This window comes from Aulonocara stuartgranti (genome assembly GCF_965226115.1).
Source record: "Aulonocara stuartgranti genome assembly, chromosome: 22".
Taxonomy (NCBI): domain Eukaryota; kingdom Metazoa; phylum Chordata; class Actinopteri; order Cichliformes; family Cichlidae; genus Aulonocara; species Aulonocara stuartgranti.
Genome location: NC_138957.1, coordinates 36,500,688 through 36,520,658, shown reverse-complemented (window position 1 = coordinate 36,520,658; position 19,971 = coordinate 36,500,688). Strand labels below are relative to the sequence as shown.

The 19,971-nt window shown below is 42.5% G+C and overlaps 1 protein-coding gene across 1 annotated transcript; it reads left to right on the top strand.

The window, feature by feature from the left end:
- Positions 1 to 1,626: 1,626 nt before the first annotated feature.
- Positions 1,627 to 16,150, top strand: LOC309699536 (CD209 antigen-like protein D). Its single transcript, XM_082522639.1, has 7 exons — positions 1,627 to 2,357; positions 2,937 to 3,047; positions 11,781 to 11,828; positions 11,951 to 12,004; positions 12,098 to 12,237; positions 14,926 to 15,038; positions 15,318 to 16,150. Exons 1-7 carry the CDS (start codon positions 2,213 to 2,215, stop codon positions 15,448 to 15,450), a joined length of 744 nt encoding a protein of 247 aa, XP_082378765.1. The 5' UTR covers positions 1,627 to 2,212; the 3' UTR covers positions 15,451 to 16,150.
- Positions 16,151 to 19,971: the final 3,821 nt, after the last annotated feature.

Below are 19,971 nucleotides of genomic sequence, written 5' to 3'. Positions count from 1 at the left end.
CCTGCCATGTCATTGCATTTGTCCCTAACCATCAGTTACTGAGTGGAAAAAGTTGGCATTCATCCTCCAGCTTCACTGTTTTCTATTATGCTAACAGCTGTGTTGCTAGGGACTGTAGCCAACGTAGCACATCATTATATACCAGCTAGCCCGACTTCCGTAACCCTGTTTAGTTTTCTGTCATTCACTTCAGAAGTGATAGCAGAGCTGTACATTCATCAGAACACAGTATATTATTTAATCTTAAACATTTGGAGACTTCCCACATACCACTAGAGGGAGCCCATGTATGGCCAGTGGTACATGTACAACAGTTTGAGCACCACTGTCTTAGATGATACAATGAATATACTGGGCATGTATCTGTTACTTTATGATGTGGGTGTAGTGATTTTTTGTCAATAATCTAAATCTAAACTCTTGATCAAATACAAAATGCACCAATGTAAAGGAATGTACACAGAAAAGGTTAATCAGCAGCTTATCTAGGTTCAGATCGCAGAGGGGTCACTTCTTTCAGGTGACACAGAGGTGATACCAAGCCAGCTCAGGATTTCGGTTACGTCCACACTAGCCCGGATAGATTTAAAAACGGCGTTTTTCTCTGAAAATGCTCCGCGTCCACACCAGCGTTTTCAGTGTTTTCACAGAGTTGTGCGTCCATATTGAAACGGCCCAAAACACTTACGTTCCAGTCCTGCACATGTGTGAGACACAAGAAGATTCAAACTGCCTCATTTCTGTCTGCCATTTACTTACCCTCCGGCTCTTTGAAACATCATGGCCATCAATCTATGAAGGAAGCTAATTTCTGCCACATATATGCACAGTCTCACTCTTTCCGTCTGCTCCATTTCAAATCACTCCTCATTCATGAGCAAAGTGACATTCAGTGCCTTTCAGCTCAATGTCGGCGAGTAGAGATTCGTCCACCAGAGCCTCCACCCAGTCAACATGGCTCCAAACAAGATTTCTGTGTTATTAACAACAATAAAAAAATCTAAATTGATAAACCTCCTTTTAGTTTCGCTTTTGTCTTAAATGTACTCTCAGTAAAAGGTCTCCTAATCACAATGTAAAGCAGATTTGAAGCTAGCCCCTCTTTGTCTTTGTGGTTTGCTCTGCTGCTGCTTCCTGTTTGGTTAAACATTGTTTCTGAGGCAACATTTATTAAACACCACTTGACCCAGAAAAACACTGAGCGAAACCCTTTTTTCTTGCCCCTCGAGATGACTGGAAAAAGTTTTTAGGTTTTACAGAGAAATACAGCAGAGTGGTCCTCAATGACAAAAAGCATCCTTGTGTGTGGTTACAAGAAACTGACAGCAGGAAGCATCAAACATTAAACAATAACAAAAACAGGCTCATTCAAAGTATTAGTGATCATTTTAATATGTTAAAACCTAACAAAAAAAAAAGAGTGGCGGGAAGCATGGTTGTCATGGTTTATGCTGCAGGAGGTCTTCTACGTTTAGTGCAGGTAGAAGTTCATAAAAACAAGGAAGTCTGTCTATAAATTGATGATCAAGTATTACAGAGATCCCCAACTTAAGTCCTCAACTTAATAAAATTGCTATTACTGTATTTTTCAGACTATAAGGCGCATCAAGTGAAACCAAACAGGCCTACCTTTATCTATATGATCACGCACTGTCACACTGTTTGATTTGATGTAAAAGCTCGAGTAGGAAAAGTGCCATATGACCTCTGGTTTTTGTGAAGAAAGTGAAATTTTTCAAACTGCATGAGGAAGTAAACACCAATGGCATGAAACACAGATTTAAAATGAGTTGAGGGCATTCTTCAGTTGGCCACTAGCTGAAAGAATCTCCTTTGTCTCACTGAAGCTCTGTTAGACATGTGAGGTGTTCCCGTGTTGGAAAAACTCTGAAATTGGTGTGCTTCTGTCTATTCACAGTATGTACTAATTCAAGACAAAGGTATTCTTGTTTGTACATGTATGTATTTCTGTTAGTTTCAAAGTTCCGTGTTGCAACAGCCAGTAAAAATGACAGAAAAAGTTGTTTTTTTTAATATGACATGTGCTCTCACTCAAAGGTCTGCGAACCACATTGTAAAGTACCAATGAAGTTAGCCTCTCTGTGTTTGTGGTTTGGTCTGCTGCTACTTCCTGTTTGATGCTGATGATTAAAGCCTGCCTGACTGACAGAAACAGACAGTGAAAGCTGCTCAAATACTTTCACCCACCAAGATGTCTGCAGACAGTCAGACTGCAGCCGATTTTAGAGTGAAATACAGCAGAAGGATCGACAGTGATGGACGAGAGCAAGAGCACAGTGAGGTTGAGATGCTAGATGATGGAGAACAACATCCTGATGTTGGGCTGCAGGCAGCTGGTAAGCAGGAAATAAATAAACTATTGTACTATTGCAAGGTCTTGACCTCACAAAACAAAGTGCCTTGAGCCAACTGTTGTTGCGATTCTGCGCTATATAAATAAAACTGAATATGAGGGAATTTAAGTTGGTTTAATATGTTTAAAAACTGTTCAGTCGTCAAAAAATTACAGAAAAGGAGGGAAGTTCCACAAGACTCTTATCTGACAGATCCGAGGCAAAGGTAGAAATATTAAAAACAAGGAAGTCTTCTTAGACACTGTGTGGTGCAAGTGAAACCACAGGAAACAACTCGAGAGTGGTCTTCATGTCTACAGAGCTAATTGTATTTTTAAGCTTATTTTCGACCATACTGACAGATATACTGGCCTTTTTCTGGCCCACATGCTCTAAGAATCACCTAGAAATATTTCTCCTTCTCAAACACTGTTTCTCTGTTTTCTATATGTTAAACATTCTCCTGTAAATATGACACTAACATGATGAACTTGTTCAACTCATTCTCAAGATGAGTGCAGTCTGATTACGACGTATTAATTAAAATAATACAATAATTAAATCTCAATTTTGTCTCTGTAGAATTAAACATCCAGATGAAGCTTTTAGCTGTGAAAAGAAGATGGTTCAGAGCTTTTGAAGTGAATCTTGGGCTGCTGTATCTTTTGATTCTGTCTGGAATCACCACACGATGTGAGTAATTTTATTAAAATATAGCCTGGTGGATGTAATATTTTACAGATTAGATGTTGATGTAGACTTGCTTTTGTTTGGCTCCTATTCTTATTCATATTTTAGTTAGAAACAGTCACCTGTTCCCCCTCTACACGGGAAATGGGTGATATTTGACACTACTGGTCATATTTGACCAGTAGTGTCAAATATGACCAGTAGTGTTTTATTGTTTATTTATTATTGTTTTCTTTTCTTTTTATTGTTTTTAAATAGAAAGGTCTGCAAGAAGAAGAATGAAAAGGAAAGTTTTCAGCCTTCATTAGTAAAGTAATCAATGCTGATCCCAAATGTAACTTTATTTAAGGCATATGTGATGAAAGCTATGACACAGTTTCTCTATAAGGCAAAACAGTGTTGCCCTTTAAAAAGCATTTCCTGGTTTGTATGCACCGTGAGAGTGAGGTGTGAATGTGTTTTTCCTCTCTCTCTTTAAGAGCTCCTCTTTGGTTGAACAATGAAAAATAATTTATTCTTGCCTCGCAAATTGTTTGATAGTCTAATGGGCTTTACAAATATAAAGAAAAGGGAATTCTCCGTCTAGCGTTCAGCACACTGGAGGTTATCACTCATATTAATCACATTCATTTATAGGCCTGTGTTTCTTTGCATGCTGTCACTTCCTCAAAGCCATTTCCTGTCTGAAACAGATAAGAAACAGAAAGCCAGCACAGATCCAAAAACTGCAGTTCCTTTAATGACCACTAAAGGCTGATTCTGAAAGCGAGTCAGTCCCCACAGACTACCATGTTATGATGAGCACCTTTCCAGCATTAAAAGCATGTTTCCATTCAGGACAAAATGAGTTTTGGTCTCTGAGATTAGTTTCCCTCTTAGTATTTAGTATTTAGTATTTATTTATTTATTGTCATTGTCAAGAACAATGAAATTGCGTTTGGGGCTTCCATACAACCCAAAAAAAGAAGAAAATAATAAATACCCCTTAAAACCCAAGTGTACATATTTAACCCAGTGTGACTCCAATGCAATAAGACAATCCTTAGCAATAATGTTCGTAGAAATTCAGACAGAGACCTGAGAAACATGACAAAATACAACAATGCAACCCATTCAATATTATTGTACTGTGAGATATGATATCAGATATGATAGTTATCTATTTAAGAAAGAGGGGGGGGGGGGGGGGGCAGGAGGGGGAAGAGAATAAAGATATGATGCACCAATGCAGACCAGTTCATTGCTATTAAGAAGTTGGATATGGTTATTGTCCGTGAGAGGGGGGCAGAGAGTTCAGGAGCCTCACAGCCTGTGGATACAGGCTGTTGGCCAGTCTGGATGTTCTGGCCTGTATAGACCTGTACCTTCTCCCTGAGGGCAGCAGATGGAAAAGGTGGCGCGCAGGGTGATGTTGGTCCCGCAGGATACTGTGCACCCTCCTCAGACAGCGAGTGGGGAAGATATTACTGATCTCTGGCAGACTTGTTCCAATAATTCTGCCAGCTTCTTTCACCACCCGCTGGAGTGCTTGCTGGTCGGCCTTGGTGCAGCTGGGGAACCACACTAGAAATCCATACGTCAGAACGCTGCTGATGGCACAGTTGTAGAAGTTCAACATCAGAGATCTGGGAATGTGTGCGCTCCGCAGTCTCCTCAGGTAGTAGAGGCGCTGTTGGGCCTTCCGTACAACTGAGGTGATATGGTTGCCCCAGGACAGGTCCTCGGTCACAGTTACCCCCAAGAATTTAAAACTGCTCACCCTCTCCACCGCCTCACTGCCAATGAAGAGAGGCAGATGGTTGTTATGGCCCCTCTTCCGGAAATCTACAATGATCTCCTTGGTCTTTTTGGTGTTTAAGACCAAGTTATTGTCGTGGCACCATGACTCTAGTTGTTGCACCTCTGTCCTATAGTTTGTCTCATCATTGTTGGATATAAGTCCGAGCACTGTAGTGTCATCTGCAAACTTAACAATGAGATTGGACGCGCAGGAGGAAATACAGTCATGGGTGAAGAGAGTGTATAGCAGAGGGCTCAGAACACACCCCTGAGGGGCACCGGTGTTGACCACAAGGGTGGAAGAGGTGTTCTTACCCACTCTGACACTCTGTCTACGGTTAGTGAGGAAGTCCACAATCCAGTTGCACAGAGAGGAGTTAAGTCCCAGTTGGTGGAGTTTGGGACGGAGTTTGTATGGCCGGATGGTATTAAAAGCCGAGCTGTAGTCTACAAAGAGGAGCCGTGCATAGGTGTTCCTGTGTTCCAAGTGCTTCAGTAATGTATGCAGCACTGTGGCGATCGCATCCTCGGTTGACCGGTTCTCCCTGTATGCAAACTGGTGCGAGTCCAGGGATGGTGGAAAAGCAGCTCTGATGTGTTTAATGACCAGTCTCTCCAGGCATTTGGCGGGAATGGGGGTGAGTGCCACAGGTCTGAAATCGTTCAGACATGTGACATTTGACTGTTTTGGGATGGGAACGATGGTTGCTGCTTTGAAACAGGATGGTACCAGTGAACAGGACAACGAGGTGTTATATATAGAGGTGAAGACGTCCGCCAGGTCCGCAGCACAGTCTTTTAGCACCCGGCCCAGCACTCCATCCGGCCCGGCCGCCTTCCTGGTGTTAATGCTCCGGAACACACGCCTCAGCTCATGAGTGCTCAGGACCGGAGCAGGGTCGGTTGAGGGGAGAGGGGACAGGACAGGGTCGGTGTTCTCCCTGTCAAAACGGGCATAAAAGAGATTTAGATCCTCAGCCAGAGTAGAACTGTCGGCTGAGGGTGATGGTGTTCTCCTTTTGTAGTCTGTGATAGCCCTGATGCCCTCCCAGACCTGCCTTGGGTTTGTGTTGTTCTCAAACCTGGCCTCGATACGCCTCCTGTGCTGCTGCTTGGCAGTCTTGATGCCTCTTCTCAGGTTGGCCCTGGCAGCACTGTATGCCTTCTGGTCCCTGGATTTGAAAGCGTTGTTCCTTGTTCGAATAAGTTGTTGAACTCCGTGTGTCATCCAGGTAGAGCTGGGCGATAGAACGATAACGATATGTATCGCGATATAACTTTTACTCGATAGAGAAATTAAGCTATCGCGATAGACCTCGCCGCTCTTGTCCTCAAAAAAAAAAAAAAAAAAGGTCAGCCAATCCAAATTAAGTAGCGCAGAGCCGCAGCGTCACGGCCGCAGCGTCACGTCGCGTGACTTGTTACGTACAGCACAAGTGCCAAGCCGCACGTGTGTTTGTTTGGGAAGCAGCCAGCGGGTAATGGAGCCAGCGCGTAATGGAGGAAATGAGTGTGCCGACTAGAAAAATCAACCGAGCGTGACCGAAGAGAAAACAGATGATGGTTCCAATGCCGGAGAGATTGTCAAACGGAAGAGCCATAGAAGTTCCGTAGTGTGAAGGTATTTCGGCTATTTCAAGTCTGACAAAAACAGAGTAGCGTGCACTGTAAATTGTGCCGAAAGCAAGTCTGGAAATACAATAAACTGGAGCATGCGTCACACTGCGCGCCACGTTATTGTTTCGGTGAAATGAATTTCTACAATACTGTTAATTCTACTCTCTGCAGTGTTTAAATGCTTACATATACACACAGTTACTGTCCCTCCACACTTACGACTCGGTTCTGCTTCTATGCCCCAGCTTTGTTTACTTTTTCCCACCGAGGCTTCTAGACTTCTGATTGGCCAACATTTAGGCACGGTTAGGAATCTAGCGCCACCTGCTGCTTTGGCATGTTCATAGCAGCGTTTTCCTTCATTTCTGCCTTTATGTGTGGACGGGATTATTTTTTAAAACGAAAATGGAAAATCTCCGTTTTCAAAAATACCCGTGTACGTGTGGACGTAGCCTCAGTCTCTGACTGGAAGCGCTAATTCGTCATTCGGCTTTTGTCAGACTAAAGTAACTGTTAAAACTGTTTGAAAAGCTCAGCTATACAACAAGGAGAGATTGAGAATTTCCTTTTAGTTCTCAGTTTATTTGATATTGACAAAAGTTAGTCAGTTTTGTCTGTTCTTCTGTAAAACAAACTAAGATTTATTTTTAGAATTAATATTTTGTTTCTAAGTGGAATTGACAATTTAGTCTGTTTCGTTTGTACTATTTTGAAACTTAAACGCTTTAGCGGCTGCCTTTTGTGTAGTTTGCAATATTTGCCTTTATTTATCTGAAAAAGTCTCATGTTCCTTAAGTACATCTACCCTGTTGAACTTATTATGGGAAATAAATATTTAAATAAAAACAAGCTGCTGATTATTTCACATTTTACTTGTGAGCAACGGCACATTTAAATCTTACAAATATAGTTATTTGGCTTATATCGTGATAGATATCGTTATCGCCTGAAATGAAAAAAACATATCGTGATATGAAAAAATCTCATATCGCCCAGCTCTACATCCAGGGTGGATTATTAGGGAACACACGGAGTCGTTTCCAAGTTGTTACATTGTCCACACAGAAACAGATGTAGTCCAAGACAGTGGAGGTGTAACTGTCCAATGCGACACGATTGTCAGTGTCCTGCACCTTGAATACATCCCAGTCTGTGCAGTGGAAACAGTCCTGAAGCATTGGAATAGCATCCTGCGGCCATGTTCTCACGGTTTTGGTTGTAATCCCAGTGCTCTTGATCTTTTGTGTGTATATTGGGTGTAGCAGAAGGGAGAGATGGTCTGACAGACCCAGGTGGGGATAAGCCTGGGCTCTGTACGCATTCGCCATGTTGGTGTACACCTGGTCCAACGTTCTATCTCCTCTGGTAGCACACTTCACATTACGGTGGAAATTGTGAAGTACAGATTTCAGGTCCGCGTGGTTAAAATCCCCAGCCGCAATAAAGACACTGTCCGGGTGTGCTACCAGGCTGTTATTGATGCTGCTGCTCAATTGTGCTAACGCTAGCTTAGCATTAGCATCTGGTGGAATGTAAACAGCGCAGATGTAAACGGCAGAAAATTCCCGAGGGAGATAGAATGGACGGCACTTTAACACCAACAGTTCTACCTCTGTACTGCACAGTTTTTCCGTTACCGTGACGTTCGTGCACCAAAGGTTGTTAATATAGATGCACAGCCCCCCGCCAGTCTTCTTACCCGAGTCCGCAGACCTGTCGGCTCGATAGGCGGTGCGGCCTGCTAGATCGATAGCCGCATCGGGAATGGCGCTGTCCAGCCAGGTTTCAGTGAAAATCATGCACGAACAGTTATTAAAAGTCCGTCGAGTGGCGATCTGCAGTCGTATTTCATCCAGTTTGTAACGGATTGAACGGGCGTTGGAGAGGAATATGATCGGGAGTGGTGGTTTAAACGGACTAGTCTTTAGCCGTGCCCACAGGCCTCCCCGCTTGCCTCTCTTCTGCCTCCGCTCGCAACGTCTCCTCCTGCGGCTTGCTGTTGCGGGTAGCCCCGGGGGTTGCTTAACGATCTCCGGGGGGATGAGATACTCGGATGTTAGTTGAAGATCTCCACGGCTTAGTTGTAGTAGATCATCTCTGTTGTATTGAAGTAACCCCAGACTGTGTGAAATAATACACAGTACCACCAAAAGTGCAAAAGTGTAGGAGCTCCGGGCCGCTGCGTCTGTGCGCGCCACCATCTTGGTTTGACTGATAAATGGCTTTTAGTGGATTCTATTTAAATGCATTTTAAATAGAATTCTCTGATCAGTAATATGAGCTGCTGTGTGGTACAGCCTGACCAACAAGTTTGTTTTGCTGACTGAGCTTCTAGTATTTCATGAGTCTCTTACTTAGCATTGAATGCACTGATTGATTGAGCGGTTAAGAGATGGCCCAGTGTGTGTGACGAGTTATCTACTGCTCTCTCTGTTGTTAGTCCTGTGCATCTTTCATCATGTCAGCTTATTAGTAATCTATGATTGCCAAGCTCTCTCCTCCCTTCATCCGTCTACCGCAAAATTTCTGCACTGCCATCAAGAAAGACTTGATTTCTTACCCCTGCTCTTGGCTGGAGTACCAGCTTACCTTTGCCAAGAACCACAACCATCTCGCTGGAGAAGGCGCCACTGATGTCGTGGCGAGCGGCTGGTGAGGGTCCTAGACTTTTTACATCTTGGTGTTCCCTGGACCCTGTTGGACCCGGTCCCCTTCACCTGGTGTCAACCTTGGGTATCTGTGGCATCTTGCACAGATTTCACCTACTTCTCCCACTGCTGCTTCTACAGACGTGGTGCCCATTAGAATAGGTCTGGTGAATTTAAGGTCCATCGTGAATAAAACTTTTATCCTTAAGGAATGTTTCATGTCCCAGAGTTTGGACCTTCTCAGCGTTACTTAAACACAGACCTCTCCGGGTGAGTCCAGTGTTTTTTCAGAATTATTACCCCACTGTCACTCATACTTTAATACCCTGAGGTCCTTGGGTCATGGAGGAGTTTTGCCGACTGTTTTCTGCAGCTTTGAACCGAGCCTTTTACGAGTTGAGACTCTTCCGTCCGCTGCTGTGCACAGCGATCTATTGGTCACCAAAGTATACAACAAAGATTTTTTGTGGGAATTTTCAGACTTCTTGGATGAAATTATGTCAAAATATGAGCAAGTTTTAATTGTTAGGCGGAGTTAAAATTCACATGTGCTACTCTGGAAAGCCTCTGGTAAAAGACTTCTTAGACTTATTGGACTCCTTTGGCCTCACTCAGTGGGTGAACGGCCCGACCCATGAATGTACCCACACACTGGATCTTGCTTTATCTTAAGGTTTACCCATTTCTAATTTATTCAAACTCTTTGCTCTTGCTCGGTGCTGACATGTTTTTACTCTTCAACGGCTGCTCATGTCTCCACTGTTTTTAATAATTTAGACTTGCAGCCCTCTGTGTCTTTCAGCACTGAGGAGCTTTCCCTGTAATTTAATTCCTTGTGCCGTACGCCATAATACTGTTGTAAATTCTGTGGCTCCAATTAAAACCAGGCGATCAAAGCCCAGATCAGACCCTTGGTTAAGTGATCATACCCGTGCCATCAGATGGGAGTGCAGGAGAAATGAAAGTTGAAGATGGACAAACTGCAAGTCTCTTCTGAGACTGAGAGCTGGTGTTGTTTTCAAAGAGCTGTGGAAACTGCAAGAGCAAAACATTTTTCCGACATCATTGCTGCTAACGCTCACAACCCCCTTGTCCTTTATAATACATTAACACTGCTTTTAATGCCCACGTCCCTCTGAAAGCTTACAGAGAACTCTGATAATTTTGTTAACACGGAGCTTGTATTTCTCTTGCCTCCCATCATCGGTCCATCTTGCTCCCCTGCCTGGCTGTCTTTGATCACTTAGAGCTTATTTCCCTTTCCTCTCTTGGGAAACTGGTTACCAGTATGAAACCAACTGTGATGTCGTTCCTCCACATCTTCTTAAGGTTGTTACTACTGTTGGTCTTTTTATCCTTAATGTCATTAATGGTAATTTGACCTCCAGCCATTTTAAACATGCTGTGGTGCAACCCGTGTTGAAGAAACCTGACATTGACCCTTCTGCTTTGTCTAACTTTGGCTTTTTTCCCCCAAAATCTTGGGAAAGATCGTTTACACCCAGCTGAAGGCCTTCCTGAATGAATGTAAAATTTTGGAAGAGTTCCACTTTGGATTTAAAACAAACCACAGCACTGAATCTGCTCTTTTAAGGGTTTTTAATAACATATTTTTAGCAATGTTTTCTGGGAACAGAGTTTTACTTGTCTTTTAAATTTACAGCTGATGACCATAACATTCTCATCTCCAGACTGGAGCAGTGGGTTCAGTTCTGCAATGGTTTAGGTCTGACCTCTATGACAGGAGTTTCTGTGTCATGATGGACGATCTTACCTCTGGTTCCGCTGCCCTTCCCTGGGGGTTCCTCGGGGTTCCATTCATTGTCCTCTACTGTTCTCTCTGTATTTGCTGCCACTTGGTGCTAGTTTTAGAAAGCATTGTGTTTCATTTATATGCTAATGCCTGTCAAGTCTATTTCCCTTTCAAACACAGTGGTTCTCTTCAGCCTCTCCTTGATTATCTCAATGACATCAGGGGGTGGATGGCACTGAATTTTCTTAATTTTAATGAAAAAAAGGCAGAGGTCATGCTTTTTAAATCCAGTGCCTCCAGCTGTGTATCCCTGCCTTTGACCTTTCCTCTTTGGCCCCACGTGAAAAATCCAGAATCACCAATTTAGTTGTGAAAATGGAAAGCAGCCTAAAACCTGACTGGCATGTCAATGCTGTGGTTAAGTCCTCCATCTTTCAGTTCAGACGGCTGTAAAGATTAAGCCATCCTGTCTAGATGCCACCTAGAGACAATGCTGCATGATTTTAACAAGAACAAGAGCACATAACCATGGTTTTAATGTACCTTCACTGGTTTACCGTTCAGTTTTAAATCCATTTTAACATTCCTTTATTTCTTTTTAAGCCTCTTAATGGTTTTAATAGTCTGTATGTGTGCATGATTGTGGAGGTGGAGTGAATGTTCTTGTTGTTCCTTCAAACTCTTCACTCAACACGGTGATTCTGTGATTATCTCAACAAAGCAGACAGGCAGCAGCATCTGCTGCAGACTGATGCAGGTGCAGCCACACTATGTTAGACAGTGATGTCTATCATTGTGCCGGCTAGTTAGTTCACTTGGTGCATTGAGCAGCATGCAGCTCAGCATGTGTTAGTTCCATTCATGTGATGGGAATAATAAAAACTTCATTGATAAAATGCTTTAAACTTTAAATCAGTTTCCTGTTTTGTTTCTAACCAGATATTTTAGTCACTTTGGAAAAAGAGCATCTCCAGGCTAATTGTTCAAGTAAGAAATATTTCAAAACAAATATAAATAAATATTCATGAACTAACTTTGCAGTCATTTTTCCTTTTTTATTCCTGTTTTATTTTTATTTTATTATAATTATGTTTGTTCTCAACATGCAGCAAAAATAATTCAACTACAGCAAGAAATCAAGTTGCTAAAGGAGAAGATCAAAGGTAACAAGCTGTTAAAAACTAAAAATCTTTATTACACAACAAAAACTATGAGCAGTAAATAAATACCGCCTTTAAAACGTGTTTGACTTTAAGAGAAGTGTCCTGATCGATGGACGAGATTTGGAAGCAGCTGTTACTTTAAATCCACTGAGGCAAAGCACTGGCAAGAGAGCAGGAGAGCCTGTCAGGATAAAGGAGCTGATCTGGTGATGATAAACAGCAAAGAGGAACAGGTGGGTGTGTTTGTTCATGTCTGTGTGATCTTTGATGGAGCTGACAGTCATCTGTTACTTGTGTCTTTGACCTGCTGTCAGTCTGTGACCTGCTTCCTGTCTCCACTCCGATGGATTTCTTTGGTTCTCCTTTTATGTTAGAGACATTCACATTCAAATGCAAAGATTTTACACATTTTTGAAGCAAAAATTTAAATTACACAGAAATGTTCCAAAATAAAAGCAATCCTCATAATCCTGGCTAAGTTTCTTATTTAATAAAACCAAATAAAATATAATATTAACAGTGATCCCACTGCAACAGTAACTGAGCTTCAAATTCAAATTTAATTTGTCACACACACAACCATACACAGTACGGCATGTGGTGAAATGCTTATTGCTGTGCAATGCCCGACCATTAAATGACAACAAGAATTGACAGTCAGATTTACAGATTACTACAAAATTTAAAGATTTTAAGTTAGGAATTCACAGTAAAAGAATGTGCAAATAATGATTTACGAAAGAAATTATGAATAAAAATAAAAAATAAATTATAAGAAGTTTGCAAATAAACAGAGTGCTGTGGTGATGTATTGTGTGTGAGAGAGTCCAGTCCTACACCTGGTTCAGGGCCCGAATAGCCTGGGAGAAGAAGCTCTTCTTCATTCTCTCTGTTTTGGCCTTAAGGGAGCAGAAGTGCTTCTTAGACCTCAACTCAAAGAGTCCATTGTTGGGATGGGAGAGGTCCATCATAATCTTCCTGGCTTTGGACTTGCACCGCTTGGTGTAGATGGACAGCAGGTCAGGGAGCTCTGATTGAATGATGCGTTCGGCCGAGCGCACCGCTCTTTGCAGATCTGCCTGTCCTGCTTGGTGCTGTTCCCAAACCAGGTGCAGATGTTTGCCGTCAGGACGCTCTCGATGGTGCAGGAGTAAAAGTTCTTGAGCACCTTCAGTGGCAGATGGAAGTCTCTAAGTCTTCTGGGGAAAAAGAGATGCTGGCATTAACACCAGAGTGTTAATGTGACAGGACGATGACGGGTCCCAACTGATCAACTTTTCAACTTGATGAAAAGCTTAGAGGGAATTATTGTGTTGAATGCTGAACTGTAGTCCATGAACAGCATCCTAACATAATTCCCTCTTCCAGTGTCCAGGTGACTCAGGGATGTGTGGAGCAGGTGAGATATGGCATCGTCTGTGGAACAATTAGTCCGGTATGCAAACTGAAGTGGGTCGATGGTGGCAGGAAGTGAAGAAGTGATGTGATCTCTCATCAGTCTTTCAAAACACTTCATCACAAGTGAAGTGAAGTCAGTGCTACTGGGCGGTAACCATTGTGGCAAGTGGACTGTTGTTTCTTTGGGACAGTGACAATGATGGACTCTTTGAAGCTCGTGGGAACCATTGCTTGGGCCAGGGAGAGGTTGAAAATGAACATGAACACCAGTGCTAGCAGGTCAACTCAGGCTCTCAGGACCCGACCAGGGACTGCATCTGAACCTGCAGCCTTCCTGGTGTTCACTCTCCTGATAGCTTTCCTCACGGCATGCTCTGTGATGATGAAAGCCTTATCTTCACTGGCGCACTCTGTGCGCACGCAATTTGTTGTTTTAATTGCTGCAGCGTCGAAGCGTGCATAAAATGTGTTCAGCTCAACAGCCAGTGAAACATCGGCATTCATCATAGCATAGCATCTTTATTTATAGCAGCGCTTTACATCCAACAATGTTGGCCAAAGTGCTACAAATAGAAAACAAAGAGAAAACAGTTTAAATTACATATAGAATATCTTAAAAAAGCAATATAATTAATAAGAAACATATTAAGAGACATCAACAAGTCATCATTGAAGAAGCTGGTTGTTTATAGTCCATTATTGTCTGCAGTCTCTGGTGTAGCTGTGACTCTAGTTTCCTGTAGCTCTGCTCTGCCTTTCTGATCGCGCTGCTCATGTTTTAAGACACAGCTTGTATTGGTCCATATTACCAGCGACGAGCCTGTCTTTGTAGGCAGCGGTGCGTGATCGCAGATGTTTTTATCCACCCACGGCTTCTGGTTGGGAAATGTTTGAATGATAGATCCCAAAACCGCTTCTGTAAACATGTTGATGAAACATGTCCCAGTCTGCGTCATCCGGAGCGTCATCCAGAGCGTCCTGCAGCATGGCCACTGAGTGGTCTGTCCAGTGTGCGAACTCCCCCCTGATTGGTGCTTGCTGCTTTAGCCTTTGTTTGTAAAAAGGCATAAGGAAGATGGGGGCATGGTCTGATTTTCCAAATGCCAGCAGAGGCTGAGCTTTGTAGCAGTCCTTGAACGGAGTGTAGCAGTGATCTAATGTCCTACTGTCCCTGGTAGGGCAGTTGATGTGAGTTGATGTACACAACATCCTGGTGAAGTGCTTGTTGTTGTGTGAGAGTCCGTGTCCGTGTGATGCGGAATATGAAATGTGCAGGCAATGACCACAGGGAATTCCCGAGGGAGATAGAAAGGGCGACATTTAATGATCAAAAGTTCCAGATTGGGCGAGCAAAAGCGTGTGAGTGGGGAAATTCTTTGGGTATTTTTGATTTCTGCACAATGGAAGAACTGAAAAATTTCATCACAGTTATTCTTCCTTCTGACATATTCACAAGATGATGTCACTACAACAGAAGTGCTGAATTATGACTGGAGCAAATATTTGTGTCTCTTCCCAAATAGATATTTATCAATGAACTGAACATGAGAGGAGAGTCCTGGACTGGTCTGACAGGCAAACAGACATCAGGAGGATATGAATGGGAATGGGTGGACGGATCAGCGCTGACAGAAACGTGAGACATTAGTTTGTTTCTATTCCAGAGTTATTATTTAGAAGTGAAACATGGATGTTTTGGAAGATAGATCAGCAATACATGAGCTGAGCTATTTTCCAACAGCCCCACAAACTGAATGTAAAGAAAAGCAGAAATCCTCCTTTGAATGAACAGCTGTGCTTGAACTCTCTTCATCTGCAGTCTGTGATGACGTTCAGTTACAACAAGTCAGTTTGAAGGAATCAGGATTGAAAAAAGTTTACTCCAGTTTAATATCATATTTTATTTCTCTGACAGGTTGTGGGCACCAGCACAGCAGAGTACGAGTTATGATTCCTATGGAGTCTGCTGTGATGATAAAGGGAACTTGAAACAGGCAGTTGAACATTATGTTGGTTACAGCTCGAAGACCTTCATCTGTGAGAGATGAGTTTGGTGCTTTGATGTAAATGTTTGAATAATCCAACCAAAGACACCTCACTATGAAATGTCCTGCATGAGCCTCAGACTCAGCTTACAGTCTTTACTTGTTCATTCTGCATCATATATTGATTACATATATTGTCCCTCTGTGCTCTGTGCTGTACAGTAAGGTTGGAAGTCATCCACACAAAACCTTGAAGTACTTCATTACTCTGTAGTTCCAGCAAATTGTTCTAATAAAAGTCAAAGTGCAGCTTGTCTTTACTTTGCTTTACTTGGTTTATTCATCAGCCTGTTGGTCCTAAAACTTCAGTAAATGTCTTCTTCAGTTTCTCTCAAACAGCTGAAAGTTGCTGCTTCTTACTTTTAGCTACAAATGGGGAATTTTGACAGGAAATTGAAATGAAGAAGAAAAGCAGATTTAACAATTTTCAAATGTGCGAATAACTTATCAATTCTCTTTTATGCTGCATTTGTAAAGTAAGGATAGAGAAGTTGGGGCTAAATGGGATGTTGAATTGTTGACTCCAGGAAACAGAGTTTATGTAGCTGAATGTAACCAGGTTCTTTCTCTCAATGTATTTTAGTTGTCCAACTTTAACCTGACATTGTCAGAGCTAAATGTATTAAAGGACTCCTGTTATTCATGTTTTTGATCTGCTGTGTGCTTTATTTCCTGACTTCATTCTGATGGATCATTTCTAAATATGGATCTATTTTTGTACTCTGAATTTTAATGTTTTTCCTTTTGTTTTCTAGATGATTGTGTACTAGCAATCCACAAATGTCTCATTTCTAAAGCAAGAAGAAAATGTTTAAGAATGATATATATTCTGATCTAATATTAGAAGCCTTGAATAGGTAGAGGAGGATACAGAGGCAGGCTCATCTTCTTCAGTCCACAGTGCCAAGAGGGAGACAGGTGAGGTGTGGCTGACCACAGTGATGAAGAGGGGCTCGTCTGTGGCTGCAGCGTTCTTCTTCCAAGTTACTCCTCCGAGTAAGTTTTCCTCAGATGATCTTCCAGGTCTTTTATGGGCAAGAGGCACCAGCTCTTCTCTTTGAAAAAAAATTCCCTTAACAAAGTAGTATGGGCTGCTTCAGAAAAGGGTCCTTGTCCGTTCTTTCTTCTTATGTTGTCGTCTGAGGTGTTCTGCTCTTCGCAGCTTACTAAGTTGTTGCTTTATTTCCTCCTGCAGGGCAGTAAGTCCCTCCCTTTCTGTCTCATTGGCCCTTCTCCACTGTTTCCTCAGTTGTCTTCTCTCTTTCACTAATCTGTCAATTTCCCGCCGTCTCCTGGACTTTAACTGGTTTAAATGGCCTTTCTGCTGTCTCCGAGTCTTGTTTTTTACACCAAACACAATATTACATGTATAATGTGCACTAACAAAACTGCTAAAAATAACAACAACTCAAACATAATGTACAGGACATATACTGTTTATCTATTAAATAAATTTTGCATTTTCTAACCAGCCTGTACTCTCATGTAATACCACTTTATTCCACAAGAGGCTGCAGTGAGCCAGCATCTAGTCTGCACTGAGCTCACATTTGTATAGTTGTTGTTGCACTACAGAGTTAGGTCAGACCACAAGTGTGTTGTTCTTTTACAACAAACAGCAACAATCACTTCATACAAACCTGTGTGTTACACCAGTGGAAGAAGCTTTTCCTTCATCAGTCTTCTTGTTTCTTACTATAGGGGTGAACAGCTACACTAACACTCTCTGGCTCTATGCTGCCCCCCTGTGGTGGCAGTTTGATTTAATGTTTGTGTGAAATGTTAAAAGATACATGTGAAAGGAAAAGGAGCATTTTGACATTTAAGAAGCTGGAGCTATAGTTATTGTTTAAAATGTTTAAAATTTTCAGCACCACAGAGAGTGAGAAGCAGGTCTGCACTCTGTATCATATCTTTATTCGATGTGGATGTGGATATGGGAGAACAAAACTATACAACCTTGGGTTAGGGTAAAGTCTACAGCACAGTTGTTGTCCCTGTATAATATAGTAGTGAGGATTTGTGGACATGTTAACCACATGGGGTAGCTCAGGTAGTAGAGCGGGTCACCTACTCACCGGAAGGTCGGTGGTTTGATCCCAGGCTGCCTCCTGGCTGCATATCAAATATCCGTGGGCAAGATACTAACCCCATGTTTGCCTACTGGTGGTGGTCAGAGAGCCCGGTGGCGCCAGTGTCCGGCAGCCTCGCCTCTGTCAGTGCGCTCCGGGGCAGCTGTGGCTACAATGTAGCTGCCATCACCAGTATGTGTGTGAATGGATGGTTGACTGATTGTAGTGTAAAGCACTTTGGGGTCCTTAGGGACTAAGTAAAGCACTATACAAATACAGGCCATTTACATGATGCTCACTTTTCTGCAATTTTGGACATATGGCAATCATTGCAACAATGTAGGATCAAGTCAGTGAGAACGTCAGTACTGCTGTATGAACATCTGACAATGAATATTCCCTCACTGGTTTTGAGTGGTTACTGGAAGATGATGGCAATTGCTAGCAAAATGATTGGTGAAGTCCGCGTCACAGAGGTGCACAAAGAGCTGACTGCTTGGGTGAAAAGTTACACAAAACTCTGGTTCTGCGCTGCTGAGCTCCACTAAGATCTTTGTGAAGAAGGACAAAGTTCTGGTGGCCCACAGAGTTGTGCAGCCTCAGAAACTCTCAAGCATCCCTATCTGAGTTTTCAGCCCAGGGGCTTCACTAGTCTCCTTAAGGTGAGGTGTTTTGGCTGGGGCACTTCAGATAGTGCCCCAGCCAAAGTCTTGACAGGAATAAAGCCTCATCCACCAGCATTCCAGTAGCTCCTGAGCAGGGATGGGTATTGATAAGATTTTCACGATTCCAATTCCATTTTCGATTCTGTTTAACGATTCGATTCTTTATCAATCCTTTTTTTTTTTTTTTAAAGGAGAACACTAAGGTTGATTAGCTTAAAACTTTGTTTTTTATCTTCTCTTTGAACAAGGTAGAAATTTAGGAGTAACATGGCCTTACAAACCCAGCAGTGAGATCTTAAGAGATCCAGCCTACGGCTCTTCAATGGGGTGTCACAGGGTCCCCAGGAAAAAAAATTATAAATGTAAAATAATAAAATAAATATTCTTCTGTAGCAATAACAAAGTATAACATAAATTATTCTGTAGCAATTACACAAGAATATCCAGTAATGTCCCTGCCTACAATTAAACACATTCACTTACCGAAAATCATCTGCTGTGGCAAACGGGTGCAAGCCTTTGACCACAAACTGAGTCACTGCTCGGTGACATTCGTCTATCCTGGTCTGAAAGGAGACGCTACCGGTAGACTGCAGCGAGAACTGCCAGCATCTGAGCCAGACTCTGTCTGTCTCATCATGGTCACTAAATGCACAGTAATGGCAGGTTTGTAATAAGGCAGATCACACTAACATAATATGCACTGTTAGCTGATTATTTACCTGCCGCATTAACGGGAGAGGACGTGCAAACGTTAGCGCTGCTGCTGGGTTGAGATTCACGAGTCCGGAGCGGAATTAAAAACACGACATTCATTTAAGGTCATCGCGTGTTTTGTGAGCAAATGCTTTTGCATATTCGTAGTGTTTCCTCCCTTAAATGAAATATCTACTTTGCAAGTATTGCAAGTTGCCCTGTTGTCATCTGTTCTCGTAAAGTATAACCAAAGTTTTGAGCGTTTGAGCCGCCGTGTTTCCTGCCAGGTAAATGTCGCTCCGCAACGTGGTGACGTCATTCGGGGCGACTGGACTCGATAAGGGAATCGTTTGCAAAAATGCCAAACAATTCCAAGGAATTGAAACAGTGGGAACCGGTTCTCAACAAGAACCAGGTTTCGATACCCATCCCTACTCCTGAGCTTAATATTCCTTCCCCTTGCTTCTGTACCAAGCCATGCAGGCAATTGTGATGATGAAAAAAGAAGAGAGTCCTAAATTGTGCGTGGATTATAGGCAAACCATTAAAGAGGCTTACCCCACCATGCATACAAGGAATGGATGCTTGGTAAGAGATGTTGTCTACTGCCAAGCAAGTAGACCACATGTTAAGTATAATATACTTAACATTGATATTTTGCAGTAGACTGCCAGAACCCACAAAGGAGCTGTATTTTGTATCCAGAAGGGACTTTATGAATGGGATGTGATTTTTTTGGACTGTTGTTAAATCTCAGCTCTTTGGTCTTTGGGCTGAAGGAAGAACAACACTCGATGTATAAATGCTCAATCAACAATCTCTTTATTCCATACAATTCTCATTATTCCATGCAACACTTTTGAGCATTAACCATCCGGAGGGGAGATGTGGACAGGAGGGTGTCCACCAGATCTCGAAGTGCCTGAGCGTTTCTCACATTCCTATAGCTTCAGTCCCCTCCAAACTAAGCATTCACATTCTTTCTCTCTTACGGCGCCTACGTGACGGCCTTGGCTTCCTGTTTTATCTCCTCCTGATGAGATGGGGCAGAAAACCTCTACGGTATGCTCTGTTCTCTTCTAATCAGACAA

What these genes read in the sequence shown, in the direction of transcription:
- LOC309699536 (XM_082522639.1), top strand. Translation starts at nt 2,213, where the DNA reads ATGTCTGCAGACAGTCAGACTGCAGCCGATTTTAGAGTGAAATACAGC. An exon ending in TGTTGGGCTGCAGGCAGCTG is followed by an intron (nt 2,358 to 2,936) that starts GTAAGCAGGAAA and finishes TTGTCTCTGTAG; the next exon opens with AATTAAACATCCAGATGAAG. An exon ending in TCTCCAGGCTAATTGTTCAA is followed by an intron (nt 11,829 to 11,950) that starts GTAAGAAATATT and finishes CTCAACATGCAG; the next exon opens with CAAAAATAATTCAACTACAG.